Source organism: Zootoca vivipara, chromosome 6 (assembly GCF_965207765.1).
Source record: "Zootoca vivipara chromosome 6, rZooViv2.hap1.1, whole genome shotgun sequence".
Taxonomy (NCBI): Eukaryota; Metazoa; Chordata; class Lepidosauria; order Squamata; family Lacertidae; genus Zootoca; species Zootoca vivipara.
In genome coordinates, this window is record NC_142589.1 from 20,522,783 (window position 1) to 20,540,311 (window position 17,529).

Sequence of the window (17,529 nt, forward strand, 5' to 3'; positions counted from 1 at the left end):
ACTTGGCGCCCCCACCCCTGCGACTCCCAAGCCGAGCCTCCAGCCTCCTGGTAAAAAGTCCGCTTGGACCACCCCCATTGCCCCCCCCATTGCGACCCCCCCGATCTCTCCTATTGTGACACTGCATGCTACCAACCAAGTAACCAAATAAAGTTTGACTTGTTCTGCCCACACACACTTGCTTAATTGCACACCGCACAGGTCTGTATAATTGGACTGCAATACAGGGATTCCTGGAATAGAGGACACAATATAGGGAAACGGCACACAGAAGAATGCATGAGAGCCTTAGCCCTCTTGGATACAGTACCCCACCTTTTACCCAGATGTGCTGCTCCCTCTCTCCCTTCGTCCTTGCCTGCGCCACTTGACTGCTTCTGCAGAAAAAAAGGTAGGACTTAATTTCCTAGCATCTTGATATCAAAACTGGAATAGCTGGCCATGTCCCTGAGAAACATTTGTACACTGTGGTCAAACCTCTGCAAAACTGAGCTTAATTCCTACATTTCCCTACATAAAACATTGCCACAAAGTCCTTGAACTAAACTAAAAAGATTACTGATATAGTCTTTGGTGAAAAGGCAACTCGGAACATTCATTTGAACGCTTCACTTCTAAACGTCATCTGGCAGGCAGGTCACAAATGTCAGCTGGCTTTTTCAGTGCTATTTGTTTATTTATTTATTTCAACTCCTAGAGTGTGTCGAACAATTAGCATCCCCCCCCAAGTCAACCTAGGACTCCTAGAACCAATACTTTGAAATCGTAGGTCAGTGCCTGCAAAAGAATTGTCAGGATGAGAAATTCTAATGAGAATGAAAAACACCAAAGCCCAGGTGACTGGTGGTGCAGCCATGGTTTTCCAGATGTTGCTGGACTACAGCTCCCATCATCCTTGGCCATTGGCCCTGCTGGCTGGTGTTTATGGGAGCTGGAGTCCAAGAACAGCTGGAGAGCCATGAGTTTCTCCACCTCAGCCCTGTGTATGGCAACTGTACACTGTACACTGGTGCAGCTAGGAGGGTTGTATAACATCTGGGCTTGAAAAGGGCATTTCTGACCTTGCAAGCAATAGATACCACATCAGTGGACCATTGCAGCTAAGACACAGGGTCTATTAGAGTGAATTTGGGATACTTTCAAATCATCCTTCCGCAGCTTGGTGTCCTGAAGAGGTTTTGAACTACAGCCCCCATCAACTCCAGCTGTCTCCCTGGAGACAAAACATCTGAAGAGCACCAGGATTTGTGAGACATAGAATCATAGGCTGATTGAAATGCTGCCTGAGCCCAGAAGGCTTAAAACATAACAAAGTGGCATTGAAAGATGATTTGTTTTTAAAGACTATGCATTTAGCACTAAGAAAAGAGAAAAAAGTTGGGTGCGTGTGGAGGGGGTTATGTATCTGTAAAATTGATTGGAGCCATTGTTTAGAGCATGGTGCTGATAATGCCAAGGTTGCGGGTTCGATCCACATATGGGACAGCTGCATATTTCTGCCTTGCAGGGGGTTGGACTAGATGCCCCTCAGGGTCCCTTCCAACTCTTCAGTTCTATGATTCCATGACTCTTGTGCAAATTTGCACTGGACAGCCTCCTACTAATGTTATCAGCACCATATTTTTAAGTACAGTACTGTGTTTTTCTTTCTCAGCCAGCCTCTGAGACAAACACCAGTCATTATGGCATCACCTGATTTCTTGATGCTTGAATAACCAACCTTTCTTTTCCTCCCCAGCCTCCCAATTTGCAGCACTTCTTATTTATATGCGGAAACACTGGCATGCTTGTAGCTGATCTACAAACTGAGCCGTCCTTGTTCAAACCAAACACTGAGCCTTCTGTGTACGTTCTCCCACCTCCTTGGAACTACTGGTCTGAGGTGAGAATTATTGTCCCAGAGGGCCTTGTGTGACCCCAGTTCTAAAAAAATACCACAGGGAAACATGCAGAAGGTGCTGCAAAGGTGGCAAAGCAATTTCAAGCTACATAGAGCATAGGCTGGCCATCGGGTTCCACATAGCTTGCAATTCCTAATTGCTGGACCTGGATCTTGCAAATTTCAACTTAATAGCAAAGTCCCCATGGTATTAGAATCTAATGGGGGTCATCCTATGAAGCCGGGAGAATGGGAAGATTCAGGACTTGGGATGTGCATGAAGTTCACATTTTTTTTTTTAAAAAAAATGGTTATGATGTGCAATTCATTATTTTGTGCCCTCACTGAAGTGAGTGCACACTGAACGAGCGTTTGTGGGATTGTGATGCCCCCAGATGGTCTTTCCCTGTAATTTAGAGTGCTAGTGCTATTGTAACCTCTTACCTGCCGGTTGCCCTTGGCTGCCTGCTGTGAGAACAGGATACTGGGTGGATGGCCATGGGCTTGATCCAACAGGACCTTCTCGTTAAAGATATTAAATGTGTGTTTGAACGCATTGTATTTAAAATGCTTGCAAAGAGAGCAAGCAGTAGATGCTTGTTCTCTGTACAAGCATTTTAAATGGCGCCTAACAAATTGACTAAAATGTATAAGAAGGTTCCTTTTTACTTTTTGATATATCGTTTTTATTGCAGTTTCTATTCACACACCCCTTCCCCAGTACAGATTGGTATAGTAAGGATATGACATCATAATATAGCTAACAACTTTTCTATTTCCTATACCTATATGGCTTCCATTCTTCATTTGCTGTCATTATAAAAGCAAGGAAGGTGCTTTTGCTTAAAAGTCACACACACACACACACACACACACACACACACATTGTGATCCTTTGCATGGTGACACATATTTGCATATTGTATGGATGTAATCGGCTAAATAACATGTAACTCTAAATGTGTTATTGGTCACACACCCAGAAGCCTCATTTACAAAGAGCGCTTCAAAGCTTTCAAAAGCAATGATGAAATTTTACAGAGGCGTAGCATGCAGGCATGAAAGAGCATTAAAATATTACGGAAGCGAAAGAGCTGTGAAGCAGGATAGACTCCATAATTTGCAAAAACCAAATGAAGTGAGACGACATCTTGAATTACATCCCTTTTCCAGACAGACAAAAAGAAGTGCTTCTCTGCCTAGCTCAACCACGGAATCCACTAACTGGAGAGGTAGTGATAGCCCCCAACTTGGCTGGCTTTAAAGGGCTCAAACAATTTCATGGAGCATTATGCTATCAGTGGCTTCTAACCATGCAGGCTATGCTCTTCCATACTTTAAAAGCACATGGCTTCCCCCAAGGAATCCTGGGAAGAGTAGTTCACCCCTCAGAGAGCTACAGTTCCAAGAACCCTTAACGAACTGGTGGAAGATGGAGTCCAATAAATCTGGAGGGTCATAAGTTCGCTCCTCCTCTCCTGGAAGTTTGTTCCCTTAGCTGGGGCCTGACCCTTCCCATTTCAGGGACAGGAGCCAGCTGGGCTGGCAGCTGAATTTTATTTGCACTGGTGATGGGATAGAATCCTCCACAGCACCTGAGGCAGCAGGCCAGACTTGGGTTCCCAGGACAGGCTGAGCAGCCACAGAGCAATCATTGGGAGGCACAGGAGGGACAGACATGCGCTGCTGCTGCTGCTGCTTCCCCTGAATCTGCCACCTGAGGCAGTCATTTCACTCTGCCAAATGGAAGGTCCGGCCCTGTTCTCTGTTCCCCCATGTCCCACCTGAAGGCTGGTGTCAGTATGTTCTTAGCACAGTCCAGATCTCTGCTCTTGGACATTTTGCATATTAAACACGGGTTTTTGTTTTTTTGTTTTTGTAAAAGCAGAGTATTTTTAAAAAATGGTTTTATTGTTTGCATTGCTTTGATTGGTGTATGCTGCCCTGTTGTTGACAGGTGGCAAATGGATTTAATGAATAAATTATATTTTAAAATTACTTACCAGTTTTCATACACAGTTGCCAATAAGCCTTGAGCGGCTCAATGTTACAAAATAAGAGTATCTCATATACTATTGCATGTATGTTGTTGTTTAGTCATGTCCGACTCTTCATGACCCCATGTATCCAGGATACTATTGCATGTATCCTGATATATATAATTTTTGTTGTTGTTTCTGTTTTGTTTTCTACATGTATCCAGGATACCTCATGTATCCAGGATACTATTGCATGTATCCTGATATATATATAATTTTTGTTGTTGTTCTGTTTTGTTTTCTACATGGGCACCATTTCTTGTTTCTTCCTGGTTTTTTTGTGTCTTATCTGTACGTTTGTAATCTTGTACTTTTCCTTTTTTCAATAAATAATATACAAAATATTTATCCTGATTGCTCACATTGCTTCACATTTTATGTGGTTCCATGAGACATCTTAAACATGCAAAAATACTGCAAATCTATAGCCGGTATTGGATGTCCATGTTCTATAAGAATGCGAAAATATTTTTGCCCCATCAGAGTTATAAAGTAGCTTTGACTTCATTCACCATCTGTAATTGTTGTTTACCTTCATTAAGTAAATTAAATGGATGGAATCATTTATTATTATTGCAACCTGTATAGCATAATTACCCTTCAAAATGCAAGCTAGGAAAATTATGCATTTGACACATCTGCAGTCTAACCCAGCTTCCTGCCTTGAGCAGTACAAAGCTCCAGAATGAAGCACAGTATTAAAAACAGTTTAAAGTAATTGACAGTCAAAGAAATAAAGTGGGGTTCAGAAAATATACATCTGAAGTATGAAGAGCCAAAGTAAAGAGGTGCATCTTCAATGCTACCTGAAAGATTTCTATTGAAGGTGCCAGTTGAACCTCTTGCAGGGAGAAAGTTTCACCACTAAGGGGCTACCACGGAGGATGCCCTACACAAGCCCCCTGAGCTTTTGAGGGCAGGAGAGCTCCCAAGAGGGCCCCCTTTGCCCACCTTAGCACCTGAAAGGTGTAAGAATCATAGAATTGTGGAGTTAGAAGGGACCATGAGGGTAATTTAGTTCAACCCCCCTGCCATGCAGGAATCTTTCACCCAACGTGGGGCTTGAACCCACCACCACGGTAAGGATGTACAGAAAAATGACATAAAAGTATTCCTATATGCTACTACAGGGGCAAGATTAACTTTAGCACAGGTATGGAAACAAGACAAAATCCCAACGCTGCAAGACTGGCGTAAGAAAATGATAGAGTATATGGGAATTGTTCCATATGTGGTGGTCATGCGCAGAGGTGCAAAAGTATTGGGATATGATACATATAGAAATTCAAAAGTTAATAAAAACACCTTTCTCTAAAAAAGCAGAATCTTGCCTCCTGGGCATTTTAAGTAGTGATATACCACATGATAGAACTAATATATTTTTATATGCGACGACAGCCGCCAGAATGTTAATTGCCAAAAATTGGAAAGGAACCCTTATACCAACAAAAGGAGAATGGATAAACAAATTATGTGAATACCTGGAACTGGCGAAACTTACTGACATAATAAGACAAAAACCAAAAGACAGGATTAAAAAACAATGGGAATGTTTAAATGATTATTTAAAGAAAACAGACAAGGGGACTAAAACTTGGCTATGCCTGGAATAACCTTGTAAGGAGGAGATGTTTACGAAGATTATAAGTGTCAGATAGGCTTAAAGGTTGGATATATATTAAAATATTATTTGACAGGAGGATAAAGATGTAATATAAATTACTGTGCTGAAAGCAGTAGAAGTTTTGTGTTTTGAGATGAATTTTTGTGTGTGGATTTTAACCCAATTTTACTTGAACTTTTCTCTTTCCTTTTTCTTTTTTTCTTATGTCTTTTTTTCCTTTTCTTTATACTGTTCTTTTCCTTTTCCATTCTTTTTCTTTTCTTGATGTTCCGTAACTTTGATTTTTGATTGTTCAAAGTTAAGCAACGAAATATGTAAAAAGTCTATACGAATGTACTTGGATTGATTTGAAGATGCTTCGTATTGTTTTAATGAATTTTGGAATAAAAGACTTTTTTTTTTAAAAAAAGAAAATGATAGAGTATATGGGAATTGCGGAATTAACATTTAAACTGAGACAGCAGGGTAGCGAGTTGTATGAGAAAGAATGGGGAAAAGTTAAGACATATATGGATAAGGTAATTGGGTAACTGGAAACACGGGCAAATGAATACAACCTCATAGCAGAAATTTAAGATTCTTTATTGACTTGAATACAGAAAAAGAAATAAATACAATGTTTATTCAATAAATTTATGTATAAAAGGATAAGAAAAAGAAAAGAATATAATAAAAGTAATTAGAAGGTAATCAGTATAACAAATAAAGAATGGAATACTGCGCAACTTAATAACAAAAGATTTATCAAAACATCGTAAGGAAGTGTGGAAGTTCAGATTTATCAAAATTATTTGGGTATTGGGTTTGTAACGGATCGTAAAAATTACTATATGTATGTTAAGAGATGAAATGATATAGTTTGTTAATATATATAAAGAAACTGTTTTTGGATTTGCTTGATTTTGTGAAAAATTAATAAAAAATTATTACGGAAAAAAAGAGAGAGATTCAGAGTTCCCTGCCCTACTAACTGAGTAATGCCAGCACACCCAAGGAGGCAGTCGCGCAGGTATTTGGGGCCTGAATCATGTAGGGCTGTGAACACCTACCTGAGCACCTTGAATTGGGTCCAGAAATGTACTGGCAACTCATGCAGATATTTGAAAATGGGGGCTATACAATTTCTAAACAGGACTGCAGCCAGTAATCTGGCTGCTGCATTTTTTATCCCCGGACTTCTAGGGTAGCCAGTTACATGCCACCAATAGCTACTAACAGCAATGCTACTGTATATCAGTTGCTGGAAGCTGCAGGATGGGAAAATGCTCTTGTGCTCATGTCTTGTGCATGTTTCCCATAGGCATCTAATTGAATGCTGTGAGAACTGAATGCTGGACCATTTTTTTTCTTCAACGTCTTGGTAAATGACCAAGATGAAGGAATAGAAATGATGCCCACCCAACTTGCAGATGACACTAAAAAGGAGGGGTAGCGCATAGAATCAGGATTCCAGAGGACCTTAATAGATTGGAAAATTGGGCCAAAACCAACAAAATGAATTTGAACAGGGTTCAGTGCCAGCGCTGCCTTTAGCACATGCGCTGCCGGGGCGCAAAGATTCGCCCAGCGCCCTCAAATTTAGTTTAGCCCCCAAATTGACTTTTATTATGCTCGCGCCTTATCGCTTGTTTACAAAAGAAGGGAGGAAAAAGAAAACTTTTTTATTTGCTCATTTATTTACAATACACTTATACTTAAATATACACCACCACCACACTTAAGCTTATAAGTATTGATTAGGCACCTACTTAGGAGAAACATCAGTTGTGTCAAAGGTGCCACTGACCCCGTTGCCACATAGCAGCTCAATGCAATACGTAACATAATATTTTGATGTAAGAGTTAATTTCGTGTGCATGGCGCCATTGTGAATGACAAGCACCGTTGTTGAGTCTGACAAGAGCCGCCGTTGTGAATGACAAGTGCCGTCACTGGTGCGGCCCATCTTTGGTAAATTAGTGCACAAAGTCGAAAGTCCTTTAGTGAAACAGTAGGTATACGCAGTACATTTTGGTAATACCTTGGTATATATGTATTTTGTTTTTCTATCTTGATCAAAATTATTTATTATTTCATAACAGGTAAATCATTAAGAGCGTAGGAGGCTTCAGCGACGGGTGCCCGGCACCCCCTAGAATTTGGCACCCGGGTGCCCCACACCCCTTGCACCCCCGGGTAAAGACGGCCCTGTTCAGTGCAAAGCTCGACATTAAGGCAGGAATAATCCTGCGCTCTTCCTCTAGCAATCTGTGGTTTACTTCCTGTGCTTTTGATATTTTGAGTTTCTTCTTGTTGTAATTCGTGTGTGGATGGTAACAACAGCAACAGCAACAAGAACTCCTTTAAGACCTGTTGACAGGGGGACAAAAAGGGGGAAGAATCAGAAGGATTCAAAGCCCTGTTCCACTTCCTGGCAATATTGAGGTTCAGTACCTTTTTTTTTTTAAGGCATTTATCATGACTTCAGCCATAATTACCGACAATTATGTCATGCAGAAGATTTTTTTCCCCTTGACATGCATGCAATTTAACCCCACATCCTGTTTCTGAAAGATAGGAAACACACATATTTACAAATATGGCATGGTGAATGTGGGGGTGTTAAGAAATACGCTAAATGAATGGTAACATATCTGGAATCTGGTAGTCTTAGGTATAATTCATCTCAGCATGGATTTGCATTGCGCTATGAGGACCGTGCGTTAAGAGAAGAGCCCATGCTTTGAAAATACAAGGGTTTAGGTTCCACCCTGGGGATCTCTGGGTAGGAATGGGCCTCGGGTCTGAAGATTAGGAAATCTTGGGCCGGGCATTGCACACTAATCCTATTGAACAACTACTCCCACCTTTAGTCAGAAGACTAAAGACTTCAATAAGCTGAAAAGAACATCACACATTGTGCCACTGCCAAGACCCATGGAATTGCTGTTGGTGTTCGGATGGATGAAATTTCTGCCTGGAAGTGTGTGTGCTAATTGAGAATTACTTCATCAACCAGCCTACAGACAAATAAGTAGAGTAGATACCTCTGGTGGAGTCATACAGTAGAAATTCTGCCATTGTAGACTCAATGTTTCCCTTGCACTCTTTGGAACAGTGAAATGGAGCTTCTTCTAAGCCTCGTGCTTGGGGTGATTGAAGTTATAGGGATTCTTTTCCTGTTGCTTCTCTCCTTCGCAATTTATTATGATCTTTCCAGGAGTAAAATCCCACCTGGATTTGACAGTCCATTGAAGCTTCGGGTCATTCACTGGAATGTCGTTATGGTGGTCATTGTGGTAAGTTGGGGACTTGTTGAGCTATTATGTGATGCAGGAGGTTATTCTTACGTTCTTATGTGAAAGGTGATTAAGAAATGATGATGATGATCTTAATTTTTTTAATTTTTAAAAAAATGATTTTCAGTTATATACATTTCAATAGTTTTAGAGTCATTTTAACATTTCAAAACTCAACTTCCTTCTTCCTCTTTCTGCAGTTCCTTAATTTTTTTTACATTTCCTGTATATTATATTCCAAATTACGTTAACTTATCATTTTATTCATCTACTTTAATTATTTACTCTTGTGAAACTGCAGGTTATTACAATAAACCTGCTAAAGTTTACAACTTATTTGTACACATTCAATAAACCATTACCATTCTTTTTATAAAAAGTTTGTTATCTTGATTTCTTATTTTTCACCATTTCTGCATAGTCTATGAGTTTTAGTAAACATTCTTCTTTTGCCAGGATTTCTTCTTTTTTCCATTTTTGGGCAAATAACATTCTTGTAATTTCATACATGAATAAATTTGTATACTGTTTAGAATAGATAGTTCTACCCCTATAATTCCCAGAAGAAAATCTTCTGGTTTTATTTTTTATTTTTTTATTACAAATGTTATTTTAAACATCTTTTTCAATTCATTATATATCCCAGTGAGCTTTAACCTTACTGCAAGACCACCACATATGGTGGAAAGTACCTTCTTTCTCTTTGCATTTGAAGCACTTATTTGATTTAGATTTTTACATTTTTGCCAGTTTATTAGATACCATCTATATAACATACTCACATAGTTTTCTCTTAGCATGCTGTAAATTTTATAGCTGTTTCCCACAATCATTCCCACACTTCCATATCTATATTATAACCAATATCTATTGCCCAATGTATCATTGAAGATTTTTCTTCTTCATCCTTTGTCTCTCAATCCAATAATATTTTATACATTTTAGACAGCACTTCATTACATTCCAACAGATCTCTCTCCAATTGTAATATTTGTTCCCCAACCCCTCATTTCCCATCTTTCTTAAATACTTCATTCAAATGATGATATTGTATCCATGTTAACTTTCCTAATAAATCCTTAAAATATTTTAATTTAAACTCTCCTCCCTCTTGTTTTTAATAAATTTCTAAGTTGTCTAACCTATCATATTCTTTTTCCTTACTGCTATGGCTTCCAATGGTGAGAGCCAAAGTGGTGTTTTTGTCTCCAGGAAGTTTTTGCATTTGTCCCATACTCTATATTTTTTCCCTAATTATGTGATTTGTAAATCCTTTGTGTTCTTTCACCTTTTCTTACTACAAATAGGCGAGCCAACCGAAAGTATTACTGTGACCTTCTAAATCTAAGATATGTGGATTCTCCAATGTCATCCATTCCTTCAACCAACAAAGACAAGATGCTTCATAATATAATCTCATATGCAGCAGGGAGAAACCTCCTCTCACTTTTGCATCTATCAATATTTGGTATTTTATTCTCGGTTTTCCCCCTTGCCAGATATATTTAGAAATATATTTTTGCTATACATTGTCTTGCCAATCACCAGAATTGATTGAAACAAAAATAACATTCTTGGTAATAGATTCATTTTTATAGTTGACACTCTACGTAACAGTGAAAGTTTAATTCTGTCCCAAATTTGCAAATTTATTTTAATATCTTCCCAGGTTTTTAAATAATTATCTTTTTACAGTTTTATATTATTTGTTGCTAACTATACACCTAGATACTTGACATTCCTTTCAATCTGTGGACCTGACAGATCTTGTAATTTATTTTTACTCTCATCATTCATATATTTTTTACCAAAAGTTTGGTTTTGCCTTTTTTAATCTTAAGACCTTCTACATCACAACAACAACAACAACTTTTTGTGTTTTTATCTTGTATTTTATACTACTAATAATAGTTTATATATTTAAGTAATTCATATACTGCTTAATACAACATACAAAAAAATCAGTAAAACCAATGAGTTTGCTTGATGATGATGAGATTAGGATATTATGTTGTATCAAATTTTAAAAAGGGCTTTCTTTTCATCCCATAGAGGGATACACAAAGAGACTAATATATTATTCACACTAAGCCATGGTTTGTTTACATCATGGTTTCTTTACCAAACCACAAATTGTTTCATAGGCAAACAAGCAGATTGTGGATTGTTTCTCCAAAGCTTGGCTTCTTTTGCATCTGTAGCTTGGCTGGTGTCTGGGTTGGGGTGGCTAAATAAACCATGGTTTAGGAAAGCTTTTGGGTTTCAACATCAAGCCAAACCATTGGATCACTCATTGTCTCTAATGATAGTCCCATTCTAATAAGACCAATTGAAATTAATGGACATGGCTAACATGGGCTCGTTCATTTCCATGGGTCTACTTTAAGTAGGACTTAGCTGGATACTTATGCTGACTGATTACTGTCATAAACATTGATTGATTGATTGATTGAATTAGTTGGATACACCCCATGGTGAGTGGATGCAAATGTGGGCACTGTTTTCATTAGACTTTTCCGTTGCCAAACAGGCGAGGTGTCTTGAGCAGCTTGGTGTCTGCAGCCAGTTTGCCTTTACCCGGTTCCTCCTGAGTTTCCAGAATAAAAGAGTGGATCCCAGCCTCTCTGCCAAAGACCTGCATTTCGACGGGGTGCCAGTGAGGGTTTATCAGCCCAAAGCACCATCTGCTGGACCAAGGAAAGGATTTGTTTTCTTTCATGGAGGTGCTGGGATGGTTGGAAGCATCGGTAAGAGCCATGCCTTGTTGTTGTTGTTGTTAAAAAGTGTAAAAATTCATGGTGAGTACCAGTACCTATTTTTCTAGAAGAAGAAAAAGCACTGGGTAAGAGATTAAGGCTGTGAGCCTTTGAACACTTATCCAGAGGCAAGCCCTATTGCACTCGTAAGCCCATGTAGCATCATGGAATGAGAGAGTTTTGAGCAAGCATCCCCAAACTGCGGCCCTCCAGATGTTTTGGCCTACAACTCCCATGATCCCTAGCTAACAAGACGAGTGGTCGGGGAAGATGGGAATTGTAGTCCAAAACATCTGGGGGGGGCGAAGTTTGGGGATGCCTGGTTTTGAGGGATCCCAAATGGTCATCTAGGTCAACACTCTGCAATGAAGGAATCACAGCTGAAGAAGGCCTGACAGATGGCCATCCAACCTCTATTTTGAAACCTCCAGGGAAAGAGAGCCTGCCACCTTCCAAGGGAGTCCATTCCCTGTTGAAAAGGGCAAGTCCCATTGAACTCAGTAAACCCATGTAGAATGGTTTTCAGGGCTGAGATACAAGAGTGTTGGTGGTCGTTCCTGTGAAGACAAGGGGCATACATGTCTTTTGGATTAGCATATGTTAATTTATATGCATATATGCTTACTTAGAGTGGAAATTGGAGTTCTTGGGAAAGTCCAGAAATAAACGATAAATTGCAAGAACTCAGGCCAAAAGAAGATGGATTTCAAAAAATCTTCACAAGGTTTTATTGATGTGATGCGGAGTTTAAATGGGAATCAATCCCAATGTTGGAGGCAAATAAAGATAAATTCCAGTAAAAATCAGGACAAGGCCCTGTTTCAACTATTCTTCATCAGCAAAGATTCACAGGTCAAAGTGTACCAAGTATGTTTGCCTTCATACTTGGTACACTTTGACCTGTGAATCTTTGCTGACGAAGAATAGTCGAAACAGGACCTTGTCCTGATTTTTACTGGAATTTATCTTTATTTGCATTCAACATAGGGATTGATTCCCATTTAAATTCTATATGCTTACTTAGGTCAACAGGAAGAAAAAACAAACGGAGCCTCTTTTTATCATGGCTTCCCAGGTCTCACATCTCCACTGGTCAGTAGTCGGGGGTCAGGAGAGCTGCACTCCAGCAAGCAGCCCCTGGGGGAGGGACAGAGCCCCCCCACTGATGATTCATTTTATAAAATACATATGCCACTTGATTTCATAGAACCTCAAGGAGGTTCACAGATATGTATATAATAACTCGAGGTTGCTGCTCCTGATGGCTCTGTTTGCGTGACGAGGCTACCATAAATCCCCCCTAAATAACTCACAACACACACATTATTTTAGGTTTGGGTTTTTGGCATTATTTTGGCCACAACTTTGTTTAAATACAATTTAATTTTGAGTGTTGGCTTAGGCATTTGGTTAATCCATCTGTCCCCCTCTTGGGACAGGACCATTTCCTTCTGTCCCGCTTGGGACAGGACCAGCTCCGACTTCGCTACGTGTATAAGGAAGTCAAGTAAACACCCCATTGGAGAGGAGGTAGCTTGGCCCAGGCATCCCCCCCCAACCAGGAATGTTCCCCAAGGCTCATGCTCTGTAATGGTCCCTCAGCCCCGCCTATGGCGGGGATGTATAGACTAGAGCCCCAGAGCCCCAGGATTCCTTTAACGGAATACTTCTATGAGGAGCAACATTAAGTAGGGGGGGGGCGTAGGCATCTGGATGCCATACCCCTCCTCTAACCAAATTTATTAACCAAAGCCTAACCGCCAACCTATCAAGTTGTGACAATTTGCTAAGCAGTAGGCAAAAACCAAATGGCAACAGCCAATCAGCCAAATGACAAAATTCCTATTGGGGCCCCTTCAACAGGTGACCCCATGAAAGGCAAAGCAATGTCAGGCTAAAACCTTCAGAAAAAGCGGCGGGTGGGAGGGAGATTCAAACACTTGCAAGAGAGTGGGGCAAAACCGAAAGATGCTGAGAATATAAGAGGTTAGAGCTGCCAATCAAATATTGCAACATTCTTTTCTGCCCAACAACAACAATGCCCCCTATCACTCAGCTCTGGCTTAGCCCAGCCCCCATCCCAAACCTCAGGAATTTCTTCTTAGCCCTTCCGCAATCCTCGTTATCTTTTATTAAGATAATGAGCTTTACCAACCCAGCCACCTTCCCACCCCTGGCCACCCCCTCGTTTACACCTGACCCAACCCCCACCCCACCCCACAGTTACCCCATCCACATGTGCTAAGTTATTTGCATACTTAGCTCAACTTTCAGAAATACAAAACCCGAAACTGGACTTGTGCCAGGTTTCCATCTCGCAACAGCAAGGACATTTTTTGCCGTTTGTCAATTAACCGTGTTACTCTTGGGTACAAATCCCATTTGCAACTTGCAAAGTAGCAACTGTGGGAGGAAGGAATGGTAGGATCAAATGACACGTGAAGAAGTGGGGACTCATAATGGGGGGCTTGCTGATCTTGCTTCCTGAAATACAACAGCCATTATCCCTGACTGTGGACCATGCTGACTGGAGAGGTTGGTTTGTTTTTTTTTGAGGTGGGGATTTCAGAGGTTCTGATAACCACTTGTTTTTTTCCCCTATTTCTGAAAATTGGCCTAAGTTTGCACACAAATTATAACGTGTTAATTAAATGCAAAGTTGCAAACCACTGGACTTGTGCCCCATATCTCTTAAGGCTAGGGAGGGTTTTTTGGTCAAAATTCATGCCCCACTCAACCCGAGTGGCATGGTGGGTTAGCAGTGTAGACAGTTCCAAAAAGACGTGTGGTTCCAAAAAGACTCAGACTCAGTATACTCCATCAGTAAAGTTTTACTAAGGCAAAAAAAGCTTGATGCTACAATTCCAGATCCCTGGAATGAAAGTCTCTTCACATCCAGTTGCAGCAAAATATAACAGGAAAATAAAACTTAAACGTACTATATACACAGAGCAAGTAAAATAAGTATAGAAGAAAGACTCAGTTATACTGTATTAGTAAAAAAAAAGGAAAAAAAAGATTTGAATGTGTTATAAACATGCAACACCAGTTGGTGCGAGAGAGCAGGAAATTTCAAAACACGATTTTCCTTAGGGATTTTTCTCTTTTGTTATAACAATTTAATTTCTGTCTTATTTATAGCGTGTGCTGTTTTTTCCCCTGTATGTAGATCCTCCCTGAGAGAGAAAGTACAGAAACAAAAGAATTAATTACATGAGGCCCCAGTCCTTGGGGCAGTTCGATTTTGAGAGATAGATAATTCCCTGAGCTCATCCCAGCTGCATTGTTATCTTTAGAACTTTGTAGACACTCTACAAAGACACTGAGAGCCAGTGTGGTGTAGTGGTTAAGAGCGGTAGACTCGTAATCTGGGGAACCGGGTTCGCGTCTCCGCTCCTCCACATGCAGCTGCTGGGTGACCTTGGGCTAGTCACACTTCTCTGAAGTCTCTCAGCCCCACCCACCTCACAGGGTGTCTGTTGTGGGGGAGGAGGGGGAAAGGAGATTGTTAGCCGCTTTGAGACTCCTACGGGTAGTGATAAAGCGGGATATCAAATCCAAAATCATCTTCTTCTTCTTCTTCTTCTTCTTCTTCTTCTTCTTCTTCTTCTTCTTCTTCTTCTTCTTCTTCTTCTTCTTGATACACCAGAAAACTCCTGTTAGTTTATATGCACAAAAAGGTTTATGTCAGGGAAAAAAACCCTGCATGTGCAAATACATTATGTATCAGAAGACTGCTGTTCAAAAACGTGCTTTTTAAGGCAAGAGTGGAGGCAGCAGATAATTACGTCGCTATTTAAAATTTCCCTCTCATCTTGCTAGAGTCTTACCAAGACGTCTGCAGCAAAATCGCCAAGGAGACTGATTCAGTGGTTGTGTCCGTTGGGTAAGTAATCGCAACCACGTTGCCTTTCATAGGGAAAGAGTGTAGGGGCCCAGCATGCTACCGTATTTGTTGGTGGCATCCCTTGCCATATTCCTTGCAGGAAAAAGAGGCTCCCCATGAAAGCTGTCAACGTTCCGCTCTGTGATTGAAAAATCAGAGCTAACCAGTGCCTCCAGATCAGCCTCAACTGGGAGACCACCCAACCCAGATCCAGCCTGGAATCAATTTGGAAGTGGGGCTAATGTTCAGTTAGGGCTTTTAAACAGACAGTCAGGAAGAGACTGGGAAATGCCCCCTGCATCTAAACAGGAGCAGGAGGGAAAGTTCCAAGTGGCAAATGGATCCAATCCTGCAGGGTTCTGCTTCCCCAGCATTCCCTAAACTCTTTTGCTAGCTCACAAAGTCAGTTTTTAAAAGGGCATAAGCCAGCTGACTTTCACCTGCATTGTATCTGCTATAACTGATCCAGCAGGCTCTTCTTGAAATCCTATGTGAATGTGTTTGGAAAAGATTCTGGGAGATTACCTCTTTGCTTCTGTTTTATTCATCAGCTACCGCCTGTCTCCTGAGCATCTTCCCCCCGCTCAGTACAAGGACTGCCTTGCTGCTACCATACACTTAATTCAAAACGCAGCTTCCCATGGGGTGGATCCTTCCAAGATCATCGTTGGTGGGGACAGTGCTGGGGGCACGTTTGCTTGTGTTGTTGCCCAGAAATTGGTGGAGAGATCAGACCTTCCAAAGCTACGAGCTCAAGTGCTGGTCTATCCTAATACACAGGCTATGGACCTCAACCTGCCTTGCCATCAACAGAACAACTCAATTCCCGTCTTGTCCCGGGAAAAAGCTGCTTACTTTGGCCTGAAGTATAGTGGAAAGGACCCTTCTTTGACAGGCCAGATCCTGAAGGGCTCTCATGTGCCAGATTCACTGAGGCTGAAATATGGGAAGTGGATAAGTCCAGACAACCTTCCAGAGAGATTTAAGGGGAGAGGCTACAAGCAAGTCCCACTTGCTCCTTATGAACCTGAAGTCTATAGGCAACTGCCAGAGATATTGGAACCTGATATTTCTTGTCTTTTTGCTGAGGACTCTGTCATCCAGAAGCTTCCTGAAACCCTAATTGTGAGCTGCGAGTATGACATAATACGAGACGACGGACTACTATACAAGAAACGTCTGGAGGACAATGGGGTGAAAGTCAGCTGGTTCCATGTTGAGAATGGGTTTCATGGGGTGATAAGCCTCTTTGATGCAGGCCTCTTCACATTCCCCGCTGCAATTGAATTAATGGACAGCATCATAGACTTTGTCAAAAACTTATGAGAGGAAATCTCTTGCTTTTGTGAGTCACTCATAAGGACGGGGGAATTTGCCAACTTCAGCTTTTGATTGTTTCTCATTTTTCTAATCTTATATTAATTTCTCCATATTTATGCAGCAAAATGTGGTTCTTGGGGGGCAGCGGGGAATTCCTCATGAAAATTCACCAGCACTTTAGTGTGTAATTTTCCTAATAAACACTTTTACTTCGTATGGAGTTTTGACTAATATACACATGATTCTAAGCAATTTGCTCTTATATAATGCATTTCTCTATTGTTTTCACTAATAAAGTGAAACGGCTTAGTTGATGAACATTTCTCTTTTCAAATGCTGTAAACCTGGGAGTAAATGCTTCGGTTTTCGATCTTGCCTCCGAAGTAAAATGTGCCATGCGGATTCCATATTGAGTTTTCTGTATTGAGGCTTCCATGCTGAGTTTTTAATGTTTTGGAATTCAAACGGGATGAATTACATTTCAAAACCAAGGTACCACTATATGAATTTTGTAAATGGACAATTCACCCTTCTATTTCTATTTTAGTACTTATTGGTTGGCTGGAGATCTGCACTGCTAATGCTGTTCTAAGCTGCATCAACAGAAGTTTAGTGTCCAGATCAAGAGAAGTAACAGTTTCACTCCATTTTGCCTTGACCAGACCCCACCAGGAGGACTGTGTCCAGTTCTGGGCGTCACTATTTAAGTAGGATAATTGATAAGCTGGAATATGTGCAGAAGAAGGA

The 17,529-nt window shown here is 40.7% G+C and overlaps 1 protein-coding gene across 3 annotated transcripts; it reads left to right on the forward strand.

The window, feature by feature from the left end:
• The first annotated feature begins 1,601 nt into the window (after positions 1-1,601).
• On the forward strand, positions 1,602-17,187 carry LOC118086126 (arylacetamide deacetylase-like 3). 3 transcript variants are annotated; one of them, XM_088671729.1, is made up of 5 exons: positions 1,602-1,882; positions 8,742-8,820; positions 11,351-11,567; positions 15,399-15,462; positions 16,014-17,187. In XM_088671729.1, exons 2-5 carry the CDS (start codon positions 8,806-8,808, stop codon positions 16,786-16,788), a joined length of 1,071 nt encoding a protein of 356 aa, XP_088527855.1. In that variant the 5' UTR covers positions 1,602-1,882; positions 8,742-8,805; the 3' UTR covers positions 16,789-17,187. The 3 variants fall into 3 exon arrangements, with proteins under 3 accessions (XP_088527855.1, XP_034973296.3, XP_088527854.1); XM_088671728.1 differs by lacking the exon at positions 1,602-1,882 and adding an exon at positions 10,128-10,288; XM_035117405.3 differs by lacking the exon at positions 1,602-1,882 and having other exon boundaries at positions 8,428-8,820.
• Positions 17,188-17,529: the final 342 nt, after the last annotated feature.